At 43.0% G+C, this 19,845-nt stretch overlaps 1 protein-coding gene across 2 annotated transcripts; it reads left to right on the plus strand.

Annotated features, from left to right (window-relative positions):
• Window positions 1-20: 20 nt before the first annotated feature.
• Window positions 21-11,173, plus strand: Leprot (leptin receptor overlapping transcript). Of its 2 annotated transcripts, none has more exons than XM_051188246.1 (4): window positions 21-173; window positions 3,900-3,975; window positions 7,559-7,745; window positions 9,336-11,173. In XM_051188246.1, exons 1-4 carry the CDS (start codon window positions 158-160, stop codon window positions 9,450-9,452), a joined length of 396 nt encoding a protein of 131 aa, XP_051044203.1. In that variant the 5' UTR covers window positions 21-157; the 3' UTR covers window positions 9,453-11,173. The 2 variants fall into 2 exon arrangements, with proteins under 2 accessions (XP_051044203.1, XP_051044204.1); XM_051188247.1 differs by lacking the exon at window positions 21-173 and adding an exon at window positions 1,511-1,592.
• The last annotated feature ends 8,672 nt before the right edge of the window (window positions 11,174-19,845 follow it).

Below are 19,845 nucleotides of genomic sequence, written 5' to 3' on the forward strand. Positions count from 1 at the left end.
AGTCTAAAACAACAGGAGGAGGATCCTGTTGGAAGGGGCGTGGCTCTGTTGGCTGGGGGCGGGGCGGACTCCGGATTAGCACGCCATCCCTAAACTAGTCTGTGTGGGGGCGGCTTTTGGAGGAAGCCGGAAGCAGCGACGCCTCAGGTCCAGGGACATGGCGGGCGTTAAAGGTACACCGCGACTCCCGCCCGCGACCGGTGGTTGGGGTCTCCCTGGCTCCCAGCTGTGCCGCGAGCAGCTAGCCGAGCGTGCGGGCTCTTGCAGACCTTGGGCTCTTGGGTGCGCTGCAGCGGTGACTCGCCGACCCTATAAACGCTCGAGCCCACGCCCGCCAGACCCTTGGTGGGGCTTCTCCTCTGGGATGTGCGTTCCACTGTCGCCTCCTGAGCTTCTCAGTTCCCCATGGGTCACACCAGGGTCCTACATCCTCAATTTCCTGCCCCTCCGCAGTTTCCTGTGGCTTACAGAGGAGCCTTTGTCTCCAAGCAGGGTGTTGGAAACTTGGTCCTGTTGTTTCTTACGATTTTCTAGATGGGCAGAATCAATTCCGGGCGTGTGACAGTGAAAAGTAACCAGAAATACTCTCTCTATTTGTCGCAACCTTGTGGCTCGGATTAGGTGGGATTTTAAACAAGACTTTGAGTGTTTTCCTTGACTCGACTGTGAACAGACAGCGCAATGAGTGTGCTGTTCGTGTTTTTGGATGGTGATAAAAGGGGCTACCGAGATTACCACCCCGATCTGTATGAATGAAGGGCAGTAGGGGTCTGAGTGGGGTTGTAGTTATTGGAAGGCTTCCTGTTATTTTGACTTCTGGTTATCCGCACAAAGTAGACTAACTTGTGTCTTGTGTTGGACTTCCTTTCCTTGAACACTGTCCACCAAGACCTTCCCTCTTACCAACATGTGTACAGATGGACAGCTTGTGTGTGTTTGTGCGGGCACTATGAATGTATCTGTTTGAGCAGCTAGTAACAGACATAGCTTACTATTTCTGGGGGACTTTTCTATTCCGTATCAGCTGAGTAAGCGTGGGCAGTGTCCCCTGTATAATATACCCATTTGAAGGCACTGCAACAAACAGGACAAATGGTGTCTCACCACTACAGAGTGTTTGGTTATGGCCAGAAAGTACAAAATGTAACAGTAGTGTATGTGTCAATGTGCTAGGAACACAGGCTATGAAGTGGACAAGAACTAAGCGAAGTAAACAATTTTGCTGGTAATTCAGTTGTTATTAAGAGACTATATTGGAGACAGGATAAAAGATGAATGAGACATTTTTACCAAGTTGACGGCTGCAGATAATTATATTTCTGTGTAAGGAAATGAGATGTGCTCAGAGACAGTTGGTAACATAGAGATAATATGTTGGAGTGAATCATGTTCCTCCAAAGATATGTTCAAGTTGTAACTCCCTAGTGCCAAATAAGGGTGTGACCTCATTTGCAAACAGCAGATGTTATCATGATGTCCTTCAGAGAGAAATTTGTACATGAAGGCACCCAGGGAAAGCACTACGTAAGGACAGAAGCAGAGGCTTAGTCCAGTGGTCCTCCACCTTCCTAATGCTGTGACCCTTTAATACAGTAAGTACCTCATGTTGTGTGACCACATCCCTAAAATTATTTTCATTGTTCTTCATAACTGTAATCTTGCTACTGTTATGAATTGTAATATAAATACCTGTGCTTTCTGATGGTCTTACTTAACCCCTGTGAAAGGGTGACCCAAAGAGGTCACAACTCACAGGTTGAGAGTCACTGGCATAGTAGGAAAGGCACTTGCTGCCAAGCCTTAAGACCAGAGTGTGATCCCTGGGACCTACATAGTGGCAGGAGGAAACCCAGAAACCCATGGAAGGAGAGAACTGACTTCACAAGGCTGTCTTTACATGTGCTATGGCATATGTATCCCCTTACACACACACACACACACACACACACACACACACACACACACACACACACTCACACACACCAGATACATATACACACACACAGACACTCCAGACATATATACACATACCACACACACACATACAGACACACCAGACACACACACACTGGACACACATACATAGAGATATACCACACACACACACACACACACACACACACACACACACAGCTTACAGAAATGCAGTTGTGAACTCTGAGATGGTTTTGGAACAGAAAGGGGAAGTAGGCCTGTGGTTCTCAAGCTGTAGGTTCCTGAAAGAGGTGCTCTGTCCCAGAGGAGCAGGGCGAGGAAAAGACCAGGCAACTTCTAAACTCACAGACCTTTGTCCATTAAAAGTACCCTATTAATAGAAAAAGAGAGAAACTAAGATAGAAATTCCTTCCTCATCCCCTGGTATTTGTTTTTATCCAGGTTTTCTGGAAAGCATAATTGTATCTCTCAGTTAAATACTCTCTCTCTAAATTTCTTAATAAAAGAAGGCAATAAAAAATTCTTCATTAGTCAGTGGCTAATTAGGGGTTTTAAGAAGAAAATTTGGATGATCCCATACCCTGTGCTTTTGATTTACTATTTTATCAAATGGCTAGGTGAGTGGAGACCTTTGAGGTGAGTGAGCCCCTTTTGTCAAACACCATGTATAGTTTATCTAATTTAATTTTCATAAACCCAATGAAATGGGACCAGCATTGACAGTTTACAGGTAAGAAACTAGGCTTAAGAGAGGTCCAGTTGCCTGGGTCATGCAATCAGATGGTTGCATAATTGATGTCTGAACAACCGCATTTGGTGGCTAGGAGTTAGTCTGAGTCTGTCACATAGCAAAATGGAAAGGGCAGACATGTTCTGATGTGAGTATCCAGTGTGTGGGGGGATTTATAGTGGCCATTACTTAGGGAATGATTCCTATGAAGGGCATGTTGTGTGTTCCCCGCCCTGCATTGACAAACCTAACTGCCCTCCTCTGGCAAATATAGACAGAAGCCATGTGGTAGGTAGGGCCAAGTTGGTGGAGTAGCTAGAGAGCATTCCACCTTGATTTCAAAGGTGGACAGAGGCAGTTGTACTCACTTTGGGCTATTGTACCAAATGAACCTCAGACCAGGTAGTTTAAATGGCTTAATCCTGAGATTGGATCCAGGGGCAGACAGTAGAAAAAAAAGAACTCTAGTTTCTTTCTCCTGTGATAAGGACACTGATCCTGTCAAAAGAACCCTACCACCATGCTCTCCTCTAAATAGAATGTTTTCCTAAAGGTTCGGCCGCGCATGCCTGTCATCCCAGCTCTTGAGCTGCGAAGGCAGGAGGATCTCAAGTGGGAAGCCAGCTTGAACTATATTGTTTTAAAGAAAGCAAACCCAAAGGCCTCACTCCTTCAGACCATCTTACCAGGAGCTAATGATTTCAAATATATGAGTTTAAAAGGTACACAGACATCCAATCACATAGTAGTACTCATTGGAAGGTCAGCTATAACATCAGGTAATGACAAGTAAATTGCTACATTTGCTTCAGTTTCTGACCTCTCAAATTTAAAAAATGTATGTGGGTGTGCACATATCATAGACACCTGTGGAGGTTGGAAGATGACCTGCAGGAGTTGGTTCTCTCCTTCCACAGTGTGGGTCCTGGAAATTGAACTCAGGCCATCAGGCTTGGCAGCAGGTGCCTTTATCTGCTGAGCCAACCTGCCATCTCCTTATGCCTCTTTTTAAGTGAGAATGTGCTACAGAGATATTCAGATACCATAAACTCAGCCCTAACTGTAAAATTCTGTTGACCTTATCATGTTTTCAAGGCTGTGGTGCTGTCTACTCCCATGACATTTTGCCATCCCTTGAACAAATCTCTGTACCTTTTAGTAGTTTCTGGACCCACCTCCCCTAAACAACCACTGATTAGACCTTTTAACATTTTTTCACTTGTGTTTTCCACAGCTCTGGTGGCACTGTCCTTCAGTGGGGCTATTGGGCTGACTTTTCTTATGTTGGGATGTGCCTTGGAAGACTATGGGTAAGTTGTTTGAAAAGAGAATTACAGTGTGTGTGTGTGTGTGTGTGTGTGTGTGTGTGTGTGTGTCTGCACATGTGTGCGCACATGCACGCTTGTTTGTGTGCATGAGCACACACACATGTATGCAGTTGTTTGCAGAGATGATTTGTCTTCTAGTCTCTTTCCCACCTTACTTTTTGGAAGGCAGGGTTGTAAGTGAACCTGGAGCTTGCTAGACTGACCGGCCAGCTATGCAGACCTTCTGTCTCTACCTCCCCCCTTAACCCCCCCCCTAGTGTTGGGATTACCTGGGTGCTAGGGATTGAATTTGGCCTTGCCTTTATGTTTGTATAGCAAGCACTTTACCTACCAAGCTGTTTCCCCAGCTCTTAAAGAAAAGTCTTTTTGTGTCTCTCTTACTGACCAAATTTGATCAGTGTGGCTCATGCTGTAATGCATGAGTTGGTGAAATCTAGATTAGGAATTCAGCCCCTTCAGGCACCAGTGTATTTGTGTAGAGGAAAGCTCTTTTAAAAAATGGAAATATTCATTTAATAAACAGTTGTTTGGCTCTGAACCTGCAGCGGCAGCTAGAGATGTGAGAACAAGTCCTGGCCCCAGGAGCTTTCAGGTGTAGACTGGAGAGAGAGACAGACAATTAATCAAGGAGACAAGGCAGTAGGAGCTTAGAGAGCCAACCTGTGCATTTCTCCTGAGCCAAGACTTAGTGGATGAGCAAGAGTTTCTCTCTATCCCAAGCATAGGGAACAGTCAGTCAACAGCACTTATCCTACAACCCACTAAAAGGGGATTAATCCAGCCCTTGGGACTTTGTGTGCCCTGTGGAGGAGGTTAGATTATATATCCCAGAGCTGGGAAAACATATCATGAATCTAGGTAGGAATGTGCTGACAGAGTCTGGGAGGGTCCTAAGAGGTCACTGTCAGAGATGTAGCAGTTTCAGGGCCCAGAGCAGTGGATGTGGAAGGAAATAGACTGTGAGGTTTTATTCACTGATCAGGGCTCAAGCAAGTTCCTGCCAGCTTGAATTGAGTGGTGAGTGACTTGAATGCCTTGACCCTAAAATATGTGGTTGAGACCAGCTGGAACCAGTTTTTGTGACCTTTGTCTTAGGTTTTCTATTGCTGAGATTAAAAACAACAGCAACAAAACAAAACAAACAAAAACAAACAAACAAAAACCACCATGGCCAAAAGCAGCTTAGGGAGAAAGGTCCTATTTCAGCTTGAAATTGAAGTTCATCCTGAAGGGAAGTCAGGGCAGGCTATCAAGGCAGGAGCTGAGGAATGCTGGTTACCGGCTTGCTCCTCATTGCTTGATTGCTTTCATATAACCCTGGACCACCTGCTTGATTGCTTTCATATAACCCTGGACCACCTGCTCAGGGTGACACCACACACAGCCGACTGGACTTTCCATGTCAATCATAAATCAAGAAAATGCCCCATAGTCTGTCCTGTAGGCCAGTCTTACAGAGGTATTTTCTCAAGTGAGATTCCGTGCTCTCAAGTGACTCTAGCTTGTAACAAGTTGGAAAAAAAAAAAACAGGGAAACATTTCAGAGATAAAAAATCTACCATGGAGTTAGAAGTGATCGCAGACATCATGTAAATATGATGTAAGCAAAAACATTTGTTCAGAGTTTTCGTGGTCATGACTGTTTTTGTTGAGGGATATGTTGTTCCCTTTCCTGCCTGGGAAACCAAAGCCTGACTGGTGAGAACCTTGCTGGCTGTACAGTAAGTAGTAAGTGGCAGACGTGGGTGTGGCCCTCTGCTCTCCTCTTGGCCATGTGGCACTTTCTGTCATTCCATGACTAATTGAATCTTGGTGTTTGGATTCTCTGTAAGATGGGAGCATCACACATTACTGCCACCACAACGAGACTCATTTTATGCCTCTGTGACAATAGCTTGGGACATTCGTCTGCATGAGAAGTTGTCACCCTGCCTAACATAGCTGCTGCCCATTTCTGTGGGTAAGGCTTTACTGGGACCACTGTCACGGCTTTTATACCACAGTGGCCGAGTGTAGAGGTGACAGAGACCCGAGACTGCCTGGCCGCTTGTGTTCTCTATTTGGTCGTTTTCAGAAAAGGGTTTGCCAGCCTTTGGCCTTCCCACTTAGTAAACCGTGTTAAATGTTACATTCTATGTATGAAAAGACCACTCCCACACTACGAGTTCTCTTGACAGAGGCTCCCTTAGATTGTGCCTCAGAAAACGGTCAAAGTATTCCAGGGAGAGTGCAGGTGCCCGTTAGTTCCCTCCTCTGTAGCTTGTTCCTCACTGTCCTTGTCCTGGTGTTACCCAGCAGCCCCTTGCAACAGTACTTTCTGGGATATATTCGCATAACCTCTGTAGTTTCAAGTGAGGAGCCCACATTCATTGTTTCCATCCCCGGTCTACTTTCTGAAGGACACTCCCTTCTTGCTTCCTGATTATCACCCGACTTCCTACATCTGTGGCCTCACCCCAGGGGTGCCTGCTGTGTGGGTGGATCTGCGTGATTACTGTTTGGCGATGGTGTGTGTTATTGTGTCATGTGTTTATGATAATGACTGGCTGATGTGTTTTTCTTCAGTGTGTGGCTAACTGAAGGACACAAGGGTGATAGATTATTTTGAAAGTATTTATAGGGAAAACACAATGGAAATTCAGTGGCTATTCTTAAAAAGTGAGGGTGTTTTTACCCTCTTGTGTGAGATTATCCTTGTAATTATCTACTGTAATAAAGGTGGGGTTGGGTGCATCTGGTGAGCAAAAGTGTATTTTCATTCCTTCATTGCTAAAATCTTTTGTTTTCTCACCCATTTAATAAGTGTAAATGGAACATCCCATTCCAGGCTCAGGAGATAAATGGAGATTGACTAAGACAAATTGCATCTCTGTTCTAATGAGTGCAAAGATACTAAGTAGTGTTGTTCAGAAAGGGGTGTTGTAGGCAAGGATCACTGGGGTCACCTTCAGGAGCTTAGACTGCATTACAAATGAGAAGAGCCCATGGCAAGCTTGAGACCAGAGTGTGCAAGGAGCAGGGAGAAGGCTTCTGTGGCTTTTGGTTCAGAGAATGAGGGTGGGGTGGTCCAGAATGAATTGAAGACATGGAAAGCATTGGATATGAAGCCTGATGTGTGTCTCATTTTAAATCATCGACGCTTTTGTGCCTGCATGCACTCAAAAGATCTCCATGAAACTAGCATGTGTAAACAGCTGTACTGTGTTATGCAGGGGATACAGAGGTGGCTTTCTAAGGTCCTGTCCTTGGAGCTGCTAGTCAGCGTCAGTGGTAGAATTCTTGCCGAGCTTGGACAAAGTCCTAGGTTTAGTCCCCGCTACAGCAAAAAACCTGCAGATCTGTAATATAACACTCTATAGTTGTTTCTTAGCATACTATAAGCTGTATATGTATTAGAGAATAAGTAATGTTTTCTAACTATATATGTGTCTGGTAGAAATATTTTCATGTTATAATATTCATAGTCGATTAATGTTCTTACTTAAACGTGTAAGATAATGATAATGAAGCAACAGTATGCCCTTGAGTTAAGATGTAACATTTCTCTTGGTCCCACTGATGACAGTGTTTACTGGCCTCTGTTCGTCTTGATCTTCTACGTCATCTCCCCCATCCCCTACTTCATCGCCAAAAGGGTCACCTATGACTCCGATGCGACCAGCAGCGCCTGTCGGGAACTGGCATACTTCTTCACTACTGGGATTGTTGTTTCTGCCTTTGGGTTTCCTGTTATTCTTGCTCGCGTGTCTGTGGTGAGTTCTGTTTTCTGTTGCTTTACTTGCAGTCAGGGTTTGTTTCAAAGGCCTGTGTCTGAGACCTCAAGTTCGTTTTCATTGCCTCAACTTTCCTTGAAGCTAGCTGTAGTGTGAGTTTCCTCTCTCCTATTCTCCTACTTGAGATTCATCAGTGTCTTGGTCATATTTTCAGAATGCTTTAGTCAAATCACATGACATCTTGCTTTTTCCACATCAAGCCATTCTTTTTAAACTGTTCTTAGATTTCTGCCCCTTATGCCACAGGGCAATCCATAAAGACAATAGAAACGAAGCTAAGACAATCAGAAATGAAGATCATATCAAATTGGAACCAGGAAGTTACTTCTCAGTGCTCTGGGATATACTGAGGAGTATCTGGTGAGGGACATCACCACAGCCATTGTAGGGTTTGATTTTTTTTTTTTTTTTTTTTTTTTTTTTTGCATGTAGAACAAACATTGTGGGTATAGTTTATTCAGTTTCTTGATGTTCTCTAACTCTTCTACTCTTTGTTTTTATTCTGCTAAACACATTGGCTACCAAACAAACATGTACAAATATATACAAATCTTGTTTATCCATTCAGCATTAAATACCATTTATGAAATGCCAGGATTAAAAATTCCATGGTTTCAGCACACAAAGAACACGATGATGTCCTGATGAGGACGTATGCTAAAGCACACTACATGTGGGGAGAGACACCAGTTCAAATGCCATAGGAGTACCAAGAAGAGAGAAAAGCCAAATAAGGATTTTGATCAAAGTAGAAAAGGCTGTTGGGATGGTGCCCAAGCGTGCAAATGCAGCGTGTGGAATAAAGAGCCGTGCAGTGTGACAAAGCACAAAGGAGGCCCTGAGAGCGAGCAGAAATGTCGTTGAGGCCTGCTGAGCCAGAGTCCCCAATGCTGCCTCCGTCTGAGCTTTTCTCAAGCCATGAGGCTCTCAGAAGTTCTGAATACAAGGCGTCCTTGCGCCCATTCTTCAGCCTTAAGTGTGCGAATTTCAGCACTGAGGCTGTGTGTGGGGAAGAAACTTTCATTGATGTTTCTCTTGCTTAATTAGAAGCCAAAGGAAAAATAAAAAAAGTGCCCACTAGAGGGTACCCTCATCCCCAGCTGTGCTGCCATAAAATCACCTGCCCAACTGGCATGCCGCTTTCATTTGACTGTGGAAGCATTGTTTAAAGCATGCTTTGCCTAGAAAAAAAAGCACACGGATGTGGAACTTTTCAACCCCTGTTCTCCGTGAGAGAGAGTGATGCCTGCAGAGAATTTGCACTTAATGTAATTGGATCACCAATAATCTTGCTTACATGTGCTTTGCTTGAGGCAGTCATTGTCAGCTAAAACCAAGTAGAGACTTTTCTACAGGAACAATGTAAAGGATGACACTAGACTTGATGAGCAAACATCATGGAATCAATTAAACAAATGACTGAGACGGCCACTGTCCTCCTCCCATGACGTGACTCAGCCTTGTAGCAGCCCTGTGTCAGGTTTCAGTGGGGGTTTGTGGTGTGCAGAGAATTGGAGGTTTACAAAGAGTACCATCTGAAGATGACTTACTCCCTCTCTTGTGTTTCAGATCAAGTGGGGAGCCTGTGGCCTTGTGCTGGCTGGCAATGCTGTCATTTTTCTCACAATTCAAGGCTTTTTCCTCGTCTTTGGAAGAGGAGATGACTTCAGTTGGGAACAGTGGTAACCTTTACTCTTGACGGAAAGCATTGCGTTTCTTAGAATTTGTACTGTACTCATAAGTGTGCACGTGTGGTGGTTTCTTACAGATTTTAATACGCTGAGTTTTTTTTTATACCTTTATATCATGATCATCTTAGGGAAGACGTTGTAAACAAAAGATGAGTTTTATTCCTAGCAAATCGATCACTCCATTGACTCAGATTTTACTTGGGATATGCTTGGGTTACCAGAGACCCTGGGACAGATCTGTTACAGCCCAGGCAGAGTTGGCGTTCTCTCTATACACTGTAGCCTCTTCTCAGAGCGTGCCTCATCCACACAAAGCATCAGCATCTACTAGGCACTTATCGGAGATGCGGGGTTCGAAGCCCCCATTAGATCAAATGCATTTAATGGGAGTTCACGTTTGTCTCATGCATGTTGAAGTTTGAGAAGGCTTTGTTGTAGACGGATAAGCATCATGTCTGCTCTCTTGTCTTCTCTGTGACACAACCACTTAACCTCTCTGGGTATTCCATGTTCATTTGTAAAAGACAAAACAAAACAAACAAACAAACAAAACCCCTGCTCCATGTTAAGAATAGGTTCAGACTCTTGATGTTTCTAAAGTGTTTAAACCTATAATATTTGTGATGTTCCTCAAATGTTGGGGTAGCTGGGTAGGATGTGGTAGAGCATACCCCTTTAATCCCAGTACTCAGGAGGCAGAGCCAGGTGGATCTCTGTTAGTTTGAGGCCAGCCTGGTCTACAGAGTGAGTTCCAGGACAGCCAAGGTTATACAGAGAAACCCTATCTGGAAAAACCAAAAGCCAAACCAAACCAAACCAAACCAAACCAACCAACCAAACAAACAAACAAAAAAAAAACCCAAAACACAAAAAACCAAAACAACAAAGAAAACAAACAACAACAAATTGGGGAGCCCTGTTCTTAGGAGGGATGGATTAATCCTCACATCATTTAAAGGGCAACAACTGTTTGGCAAGAGTAAGTCACAAGATAACCCCAAAGCCCCTCTGGGTGCATGGAAGGAGGCTGGAGTGGGACCCATCCCTGCTTTAAGCAGAGGGACAGACAGACAATTCTTTGAAAATCCCCTTAAAACCTTGTACCTGTCCCTTTCTGCTGTCTCCACTCCCAGCATTCCCATTTGCACTTGTTGGCTCTGACCTCTCCTGGAGGTGTATGGGCGGCAAGAGCAAGCAGGGGGTGAGGGCTTCTTGGGGTTTACACGCTGGCACACTTTCTGTCCTTTGTATTGAACTTGAGGTCACCTCTACAGGAAACATGGGGATCCATGTCACGTTGGCTCTAACAAACAGTTTTTCTAGCTAACCCTTTTTATCCACTACCTATCAGGAGAAGGGAGTAAGAACAGCCACCTCATCAGGATGTTGCCGGCGGCGGCGGTGGTTAAGCATTAATGTTGGAAGCTGGTGAGGGTCCAGGGCTACCCTCTGTGAAGCCTGTGGTCTGAGGGACCAGCAGACCCTGCCAAGGCAGGACTGACACTGAGACTGGCTGATGAACGGACAGTGGACAGCGTGCAATGTTACTTTTTGGCCTTGTGCATGATACTACGTTTTCAATATTTTGTGTACATATAGAATTGTTGTCATTTCTAGTATTTACATTTAAAAAGTTATTTAGATACTTGATCATTGTAACCAGCATTTTTAATCATGGCACTTGCTATTGTAATAAATTTGACTTTAAACCCCAAAGGAGAGTTGAAGTTCATGTCTTTCATCTCATGCTACTCTGCTTAAAAGACGAGTGAGAATTTCTTGAACTGGAACGGACAGTTTGAGCAATAATCCTGTCTTAGAATAATAGCGGTGACTTCTGTGATGCTGTCTGGGTGTCCAGTTAACTGTAATAACTTTTCTTTCCCTCAGATGGCAATAGCCACTCACCAATTTATCCTGCTTTGTTCAGAAGTGTCTTGGTTGTTTGCCCATGCACATCTCAAGCAACCATGAAGGCTTTAATGTAGACACTTAAAGCCTTACTTTTTACCTCCTTTGTAAGCTGGGGTCTTACTCAGTAGCCCAGGCTGCCCCCAAGCTCATCTGCTACCTCTGCCTCAACAGGAGTGAGTGTTGTGATTACAAGCACTACCCCACACCTGGCTTAAGAATTATCTCTACATTTTATTTCCAGAATGATGAATGGTGTAGTGAGATATTTACTTTGTCTGCACCTGTGGTACAGGCCATGCCCATTGGGGGTGGAGACAGGGGTGGACGTTACTTGGGGGTACTAAGTCTGGAGAGGGGGCTCTGAGAGCTCTCTTGCATGCAGCATGGGGACAGGAGTACATCCGGAGGCATCCTTGGGACCAGGAACCTGCTGGTGTTCATCTTTCTCCTTTGTAAGTTATTTCTCCTTGAATAAACATCTATTTGGCCTATTTGTTTCTCCTGACCCTTATTAAACCTCAATAGAATGGTACCTGTATAAAGAGTATTTGAGGGGCTGGAGAGATGACTCAGGTTAAGAGTGCTTGCTGGTTTTGCAGAAGACCCGAGTTCACTTCCCAGCACCCACATCAGCTGACTGACAACAGTAATTCCAGAGGATCCAGTGCTTTCTGGCTCTGAGGTTACCTGCACACCACAACACCACACACACACACACACACACACACACACACACACACACACACACACACACACACCACAATCTTTAAGAAAGTATTTGAAATGGCAGATTATTAGATTTGCTGTGTGTCTGAAAGGGGAGATATTTATTAGCATAAGCATTTTCTTGGTCACAATGTTGGATAAATTTTTTTTTTATCCTTCCAAGAAGTACCCATCCTTTTATTGTAGAATATATTTAAAAAATTTGGAGTGTATTGATTACATCCTAAAAAATTGAGAATACACTTCAGAGATTTGTTCACAAGCAAGAATGCTCATGACCGGACCAACACATTCCAGCAACTAGCTTGCAGGAGAATGGGAAAACCCCTTCCATAACTGCGCTGTTACAAATGGGTAGAGACAGATAAACTGTGTTGACCCTGACCTGTAAGGCTGAAGGCCCTTACCTGAGTTGAAACAGCAGTCATGCTTTAAAGGTGTGAGATTTTGAAGAAAGGAAAGTGGGAGTTCCCACCTCTTTTATTCAGAACAAGGTCTTTCTTCATTAGTGTTTACTCCATTCTGCCTCCAGGTACCCTTGGGGTCCAGGCACCTTCCAGTGAGTTTGACCTATTCCTCTTCCAACCAGGGGTCCTTCTACATCAGCTTCACCCCTCTGCCCCCATTAATCAGCTTTAGCTGGTAATCCTGTGCAGCTGAAAATCTTCTGATTCAGTTTCTTCACAGAAGGAATAGACACTGTCTGTCTTCTCCCTTCTGAAACTGGTATCTGTACCAGCAGGTCTCCTGTGTGCTGCAGCCAATTGCTTGTGAGTACCTCTTGACCCACTGCTAAGTCACAGAGAAACGGACAAGCGGTCCAGCCATGATAGTGTTTGGGACAGGGCAACCCATCCCCTCTTCAGTTACCAGTTTTCATGTTCACAGGTGCATATCTGACCTCCACTAAGGGACCCATGTGTGTTTCTTCCAGACCTCCAGAAATCTTCCTCTTAGTTACCTCCCCGCTGAGGAGTTTTCTAGAAGCTGAAATGTTTTGTTATGTTACTAACACCTCTGATACTCTAGAGGAGTGCTCAGATGATGTCACAAATGTGCTTCCTCATAGTTTACTAAATTAAATTTTGTATCCTAATAGAGCCAAAATGTTTATGATGCCAGCATTTTCCAGGCATAGTGATTAATTATAGCCTGGACACATTATCCTGTAGATGAATGTAATGTGTGTATTTCTATTCTCTCCATTTTGCCTCCATAATTCCTTTATTTGCAAAAGTTCTAGCTTATGAATTATGATTTGCTTTCAAATGGCCAGGCTGCCCAGGTACAGGCAGTGATGTGTGCAACACAGTTCTGAAGCCAGAGACCTCTGACTCTGCCTTTGGGTATGTGATGTGATGAAAATGGTCACTTTTCAAGTAAAACTTGTCACTTAACCCTTCATAGGAAGCTTTTTATGCACATTATTAAGTTTAAACGATTCTATTATGCCTTGGGATGCATTGTATCTGGAGAGGGGACCAGGTTTGCTCCAGTGCTTTTTTCCAGTTCTGTTATCAGTTCAATTACTAGGAACAAATTTTGCAGTGCTGATATGAGTATAAAAGGTCCACAAGAAAATAAAATAAAATAAAATAAAACAAAACAAACAGTTCTCAAGGAATTGTCTGTCCTTTGTGCTGGGAATACAGGCAGGGCTGAGGTCTCCAGACTGTCCCTCAGAGCACAGCACACTTTAGAGACTGCAATGTGTCCCTTCAGTGTTGATTGTCAGAAATGGGTGTTATAGCACTTCACACACTTGTAATAATGGATAGTGAACTTAGGCATTAATTATTCTCAGAATAATTCGAACAGTGCTAATAGCGGTCATGCAGTTGTTAATTCCCAATGCTTTGGCTAAAATCTGTTTATCCCTGCTGGCCATTACTTCATAAGTTGAAGCATGAACGTAACTGTGCTCCTGTCTCAATACTTTCATTTCCTCTGTAGTACCATATTCTGCCAGTTTCATAATTCTTAAAGCTCTCCCTAAACTGTGCGCTTCTTTCTGGCGTATTTATTTATTTATTTATTTATTTATTTATTTATTTATTTATTTATAACAGAACAGCTTGTACTCCAACAGGTCTCTCTCCTGACTGTCCTGGAATTCACCATGTAGACCAGGCCAGCTTCTAACTCACAGAGATCCACCTGCCTCTACCTCTGGAGTGTTGGGGTTAAAGGTGTGTAGCACCGTGCCCAGTCTGGTCATCCACCTTTAATAAACCAATTAAAAGAGCCAGATTAATAATGAAATACAAAAAAAATAAGAATGAGGAGGGGGAGCGAGAGTGCAGAGATAGATTTATTCAGTAGGGCTACATGGGGAAGAGGAACAAAGATTCAGTGACGACTTTAAGTCTATCTTTTGGGTCCTAACATGAAGTTTAGGGTTAACTGCATAATTAAGCAGTCTGGTCAAGATGTGGTCATGTCTATCACCATCTAATCCCGGTGTCTCCTCAGGGAAGTCTAGCAAGTTACCCGCACTGTGTGAAGTCTGTTTCAGGAGACCGTTTGGTCCTCTGCTGGAACTGTATAATCCATAAGGAGTAAACTCCAGCAGAACCTTTCCTATGCTACACTCACTGACTTGGTGGCTTCATGCTGTCTCACTGTAGTAGTTTTCTGTTGCTGTGACAAAATATCATGGCCTAGTCAACTTACAGAAGCTTTTATTTAGGTTCATAGTTCTTAATGATGAGGACAATATGGTAACAGGCAGCAGATATGGTGGCTGAAGCTGGAAGCTGAGAGCAAGCTAGGATTTATCTCAGACTACAAGCATGGGGCAGAGGGGGTTAACTGGAAATGGCCCATGGCTTTGAAACCTCAAAACCCTCTCAGTGACACACTTCCTCCTGCAAGACTTCCCTGAGCACCATCCCCAACTGGGGACCGGAGAATCACACCAAGGTTGAACCTATGGGGGCCGTTCTCCATTGCAATCACCTTTGTCTGTTGTAGGCAGATGACACACATTTCTATTCCTGGGGCAGACTCCTCTGACCCCCAGAATCGTCTACACAGCTAGTAGTGTGTCTGTTCACTTGAGTCTCCATGTGCAACACCCAAACTCAAGCGCATGATTCCAGTTTCTTGGGCCAAAAGACTTGTAATGTCTCAAAGCTTCTCCTCTTTTGCTGTCCCACAAAACTGACCCTCTAAAAATATGCAGTCTTTTAGGTTTTTTTTTCTTTTTTTCTTCAAAGATCTGTGCAACCACCACCTCTAGTTTCAGAATGTGTTCATCATCCCACAAGAAATCACATATGCATTAGCAGTTGCTCATTTCCCTTTCCCCCACCCTAGCAACTAGAAAATGCTATGGCCCTGGGGTCTGTCTCTTATATTTTTGGTTGTGAGCCTAGCCTTTAATGGCTGAGCCATCTCTCCATTGCCAGAGCCTATTTCTTTAAGTAGCAGACACCCAGCAGACCCGGAAGGCACATGTGCTCAGCTCTATGTTTAGGTGGGGTAGGAGGACTCTGCTCGCTGTTTTCTCTCTTGTCTCTTACCACAGCAAAGTAGCTTGCATGCTTAGACAAATGGTTCTCAAAGTGGACATCCTCAAGGCCCTTCTACATTTAACTACATATTTCTTTCCAGAGGCTATCTAAAAAGTACCCCCAGTGACTGCTGATTGAAGTATGCTAACATAGTCTGGCCATTTAGAAATTTCCAAAACTCATGTGCATGTTAAAATGGGCATTTTTGTAAATTGCTTTGTTTTTCACTTAGTTCTCCCTTCCTTGTTTTTTTTTTTAACCCAGTTATGTCTGTTATAATATCTGTAAACCAATTACCCCAATAAGTGGTTATTTAAAAATTCCCCAAACAAGTTAAAAAACAAAATAGCCCCTGAATTGCTGTTATGGCTTGAATATGAAGTGTTCTTACAGACTTGGATCTCGAACACTTTGTTCCCAGCTTGTGGTGCTATTTGGGGCAGCTAGAGAAACTTTTCAGGTGTGTGTGTGTGTGTGTGTGTGTGTGTGTGTGTGTGAGTGTGTGTGTGAGTGTGTGTGTATGAGTGTGAGTGTGTGTGAGTGTGTGTGTGAGTGTGTGTGTGTGAGTGTGTGTGTGTGAGTGTGTGTGTGTGTGTGTGTGTGTGTGTGTGTGTGTGTGAGTGACAGGATCAACCTGGAGGATATAGGTCACTGGACATGGGTCCTTGGAGTATTGTATGGCACACCCCTTCTCTCTGCTTCCTGTCTATCATGACATGAACAGCTTATGTAGCTCTCCTACTACCAGCAGGCCCAGCTCAGCCAGGTCACCAAGGACTGACCCTCTGAGCAACACAAGAAGTAATTAATGCACTTAGGAACTGAAGGTGTGTGCTAGTTGGGACACTGGTTAGATTATGGTCACAAGGAAAAGGAGAGGTCTGAGAAGCCACTGATGGTGGCACATACCTGTAATTCCAGCATTTGGGAAGCTGAGTGATGAAAATCATGCCCAGTGTGGGCAACATACTATTGTACATGGCAACTTCATATAACTTATCTGCCAATTAAGAAAATAAAGATGATGTGGACAACACAAAAAAGGACTCCTTTTGTTGGGGAATGGGCTTTTTGTTTGTTTTGATTTTGTTTTTTGTCTTATTGAAGGTTTTGTTGATGTTTTTTTTTCTTCTTCTTTTTTCTTTCTTTTTTTATTAGAGAGATAGAATGTGAAGTTGGGTGAATAGGAGGTAGAGAGGATCTGGGAGGAATTGGGGACAGGAAGGAATATAATAAGAATATATTGTGTGACAAAATGTTTAATAAACAAATGAAACTTTACAATTTTTCTTTCTCTCTCCAGACTAGTTTGTGAGTATACCACCCCCCCACCAAATAACAAGGGGAAAAAACTGTTTCTAACAGCACAGATATTATAGGTAGGTATCATCCAGAGTCACAGAACAGAGAATTTGATGAGGGACACATGACTAGCGATAGAAACAGAGACATGTTTATTAAGAAAGAGAAGGAAAGAACATTTCTGAGTATTGAAATGGGTTAGAGAACTGGGCCAGGTCATGGCTCAGAAACCTGTGGCCACAAGACTCCTGGTCCTTTAGAGGTCATTTACCTCGTAGTCATCTCTTCCCTCACTCAGAGATTACAGGAATTTTCTAGAAAACACATGCTCTATTTTGTTCCATGTAGCCCAGGTATAAAGGGGGTTCTGTGTGTGTGTGTGTGTGTGTGTTTGTGTGATATGTGTGCATGTTTGTATGTCTGTGAGTGAACATTCCAGGACACACTATGGAGATCAGGGGAAAATCTCAGATGTCAGCCCTAACTTTCTGTGTTGTTTGAGGCAGGGTCTGTGTTGTTTGATGCTGCCTGGCTAGGCCACTTAGCCCACATGCTTCCAGAGGTTTTCTTTTCTCTGTCTCCCATCTCTCCTTAGGAGCACTAGACTCAAGGATGGGTGTTATGGAATCCTTTTTTATGTGGCCTGTGAGGATTTGAACCCAAGCTTTCATGTTTATATAACAAGTACATCTTTGCAACCTTCATATATTCTCCTAACACATGAATACCTGTCTTAGTCCAGAAACTCAGGTGTAAAAATGATCTCATGTGATGGCTAATTTTATATATCTACTAGACTGGGTCACGGGTGTCAGAATAATGATTAATGGTTGCTTTGGATGAACTGTGAAACATTTCTGGATATTAACATTTAATTAATTTGACTCAGGGATGTAGATTTCCCTCTCCAGAATGTATGGACCTCATCCAAACATGGGTGATTTAAAAGAAAAAACAAAAAACAAAACAAAACATGCCAAGTAAATGAGAATTTTCTCTTTCTACCTGACTCTTTTAGAACTGGACACTTCCCTTGCCTTTGTGTGAACTCACATCATTGACTTTCTTACCTCTCAGCCTTTGGACTCAGATTGGGACTATACTTGGGTGACCTGGGCCTTCAGCTTCCTGACTTGAGATCTTGGCATATCTCAGTCTATATAGTCATATGAACTAGTTTTGCATAAAAAATCAGTCTATATATCATCTATCTCTACTGTCTGCCTTATATATCTATTATCTATCATCTATCTATTATCTGTCATCTATTTTTATCTATCTATCAATTATATACCTATCATATATCAATCAATCTATCCATCTATTATCTATCATCTATCTACTATCTATCTGTCATCTATTATCTACCTATCATCTATCTATCTATCTATCTATCTATCTATCTATCTATTATCTGTCTTCCACCATTCCAGTTGGCTGTTGCACTGGAGAACCTAGAGTTACATACCTTATTTTCTTTTGTTTTTTTAATGTCATCTTATCTAACTTCAGTTTTATGCTTCCTGTTTCTATTAGATGAATGAGAACTCCACTTCCATTTGAAACCTCAGATATCACAAAGAATCCAGACCTGAAGTCAAGGAATAAACTTAAAATCTTCTTATTAATTTTCATCATTATTTACCACTAAGATATTCATGGCCTTAAATTTTATAGTTTCTACCTTGGGGGGCTACTACTGGTACAAAAGCATCTCTGATAAGGCTTAAAACCATGTACCTATTCCCTTCTTAGATCTTGTCATTTTCTTAAGGTATTTCAAAGGAAGAAGATGTGATCCCTAGTGCTTTGAGGATATTCAGATATGTACATATCCAGTGGGTTGGGCTCACTATTAAGATGTCAATTTTCCAAAAATGCAACCCTGATCAAATTTCTAGAAAAAAAATGGAGAATTTAATATACTAGCACTTGGGAGGCAGAGGCAGGCAGTTCTCTGAGTTGGAGGCCATCCAGGTCTACAGAGCAAGTTCCCAGGACAGCCAGGGATATACAGAAAAACCCTGTCTTGAAAAACCAACTAACAAACAAAATCCCCAAAACAAACAAAAACTGGAAAGAGAGAAGTTAATATAGAAGTTGAGTTTTAGACTTATTGAGGTCACTCATAAATCAATGGAACAGAATCCAGAGTAAGAATGCATCCATCCACATATGGGCAAGTTTTGATCGAATTTTTATCTAAAAATAATTTGAGACATGTAAATTCTTTGCTCCTAAGTGGGTAAGACAGGGATTTTAAGAGAAACAATTATTTGACTAATGTGCTAGCAGTCAATTCATTAAGCAGTTAAGTCATGACAAAAGCAGAGAGACCAGCTTCTAGGAAGAGCCATTTAAATTAGATGGCTATGGATAACGGGTTGTCGGAGAGGTGTGAATAATTAGAGGAACACAGTGGGGCCTGATTGAGGGTTAGTCACTCAACACTAGATTTTATTTGTCTTTCATCCTTCCAGGAAGTGTTTTTTGAGTGCCTACTATATTCCAGATATTATTCTTGATATACAGCTAAGAAGTAAAATGGACAAAACCCTTTCTTCCCTGGGATGGTTCCTCTGGGTCATCAACTTGGCATACCTGGAGAGAAGTCGTCTAAGTTGAGGAATTGCCTCTGTCAGATTGGCCCATGGAGCATTTTCTCCATTGCTAACTGATGTAGGAAGGTCTAGCTCTTTGTGGGTAGTACTATCCCTAAGCAGGTGGGCCTGTGATTTAAGAAAGGTGGCTGAGGTTGAGCCTGGAAACAAGCCAGCAAGCAACATTCCTCTGTGGTCTCTGTTTCAGTTCTGCCTTACAGTTCCTTTGTGGAGCTCCTGCCTTGTCTTCCCTTGATAACGGACAGTTTACCTGTAAGCTGAATAGCCCCTACCACACCCCAAGTTGCTGTTGGTCATGGTTTATTACAGC

This window comes from Phodopus roborovskii, unplaced genomic scaffold, assembly GCF_943737965.1.
Source record: "Phodopus roborovskii unplaced genomic scaffold, PHOROB, whole genome shotgun sequence".
NCBI classification, from domain to species: Eukaryota; Metazoa; Chordata; class Mammalia; order Rodentia; family Cricetidae; genus Phodopus; species Phodopus roborovskii.

Excerpts from the sequence above, each read along its gene's own strand:
- Leprot (XM_051188246.1), top strand. Across the intron at positions 3,976-7,558 it reads TGTGCCTTGGAAGACTATGG|TGTTTACTGGCCTCTGTTCG; the intron begins GTAAGTTGTTTG and ends CACTGATGACAG. Across the intron at positions 7,746-9,335 it reads TTCTTGCTCGCGTGTCTGTG|ATCAAGTGGGGAGCCTGTGG; the intron begins GTGAGTTCTGTT and ends CTTGTGTTTCAG.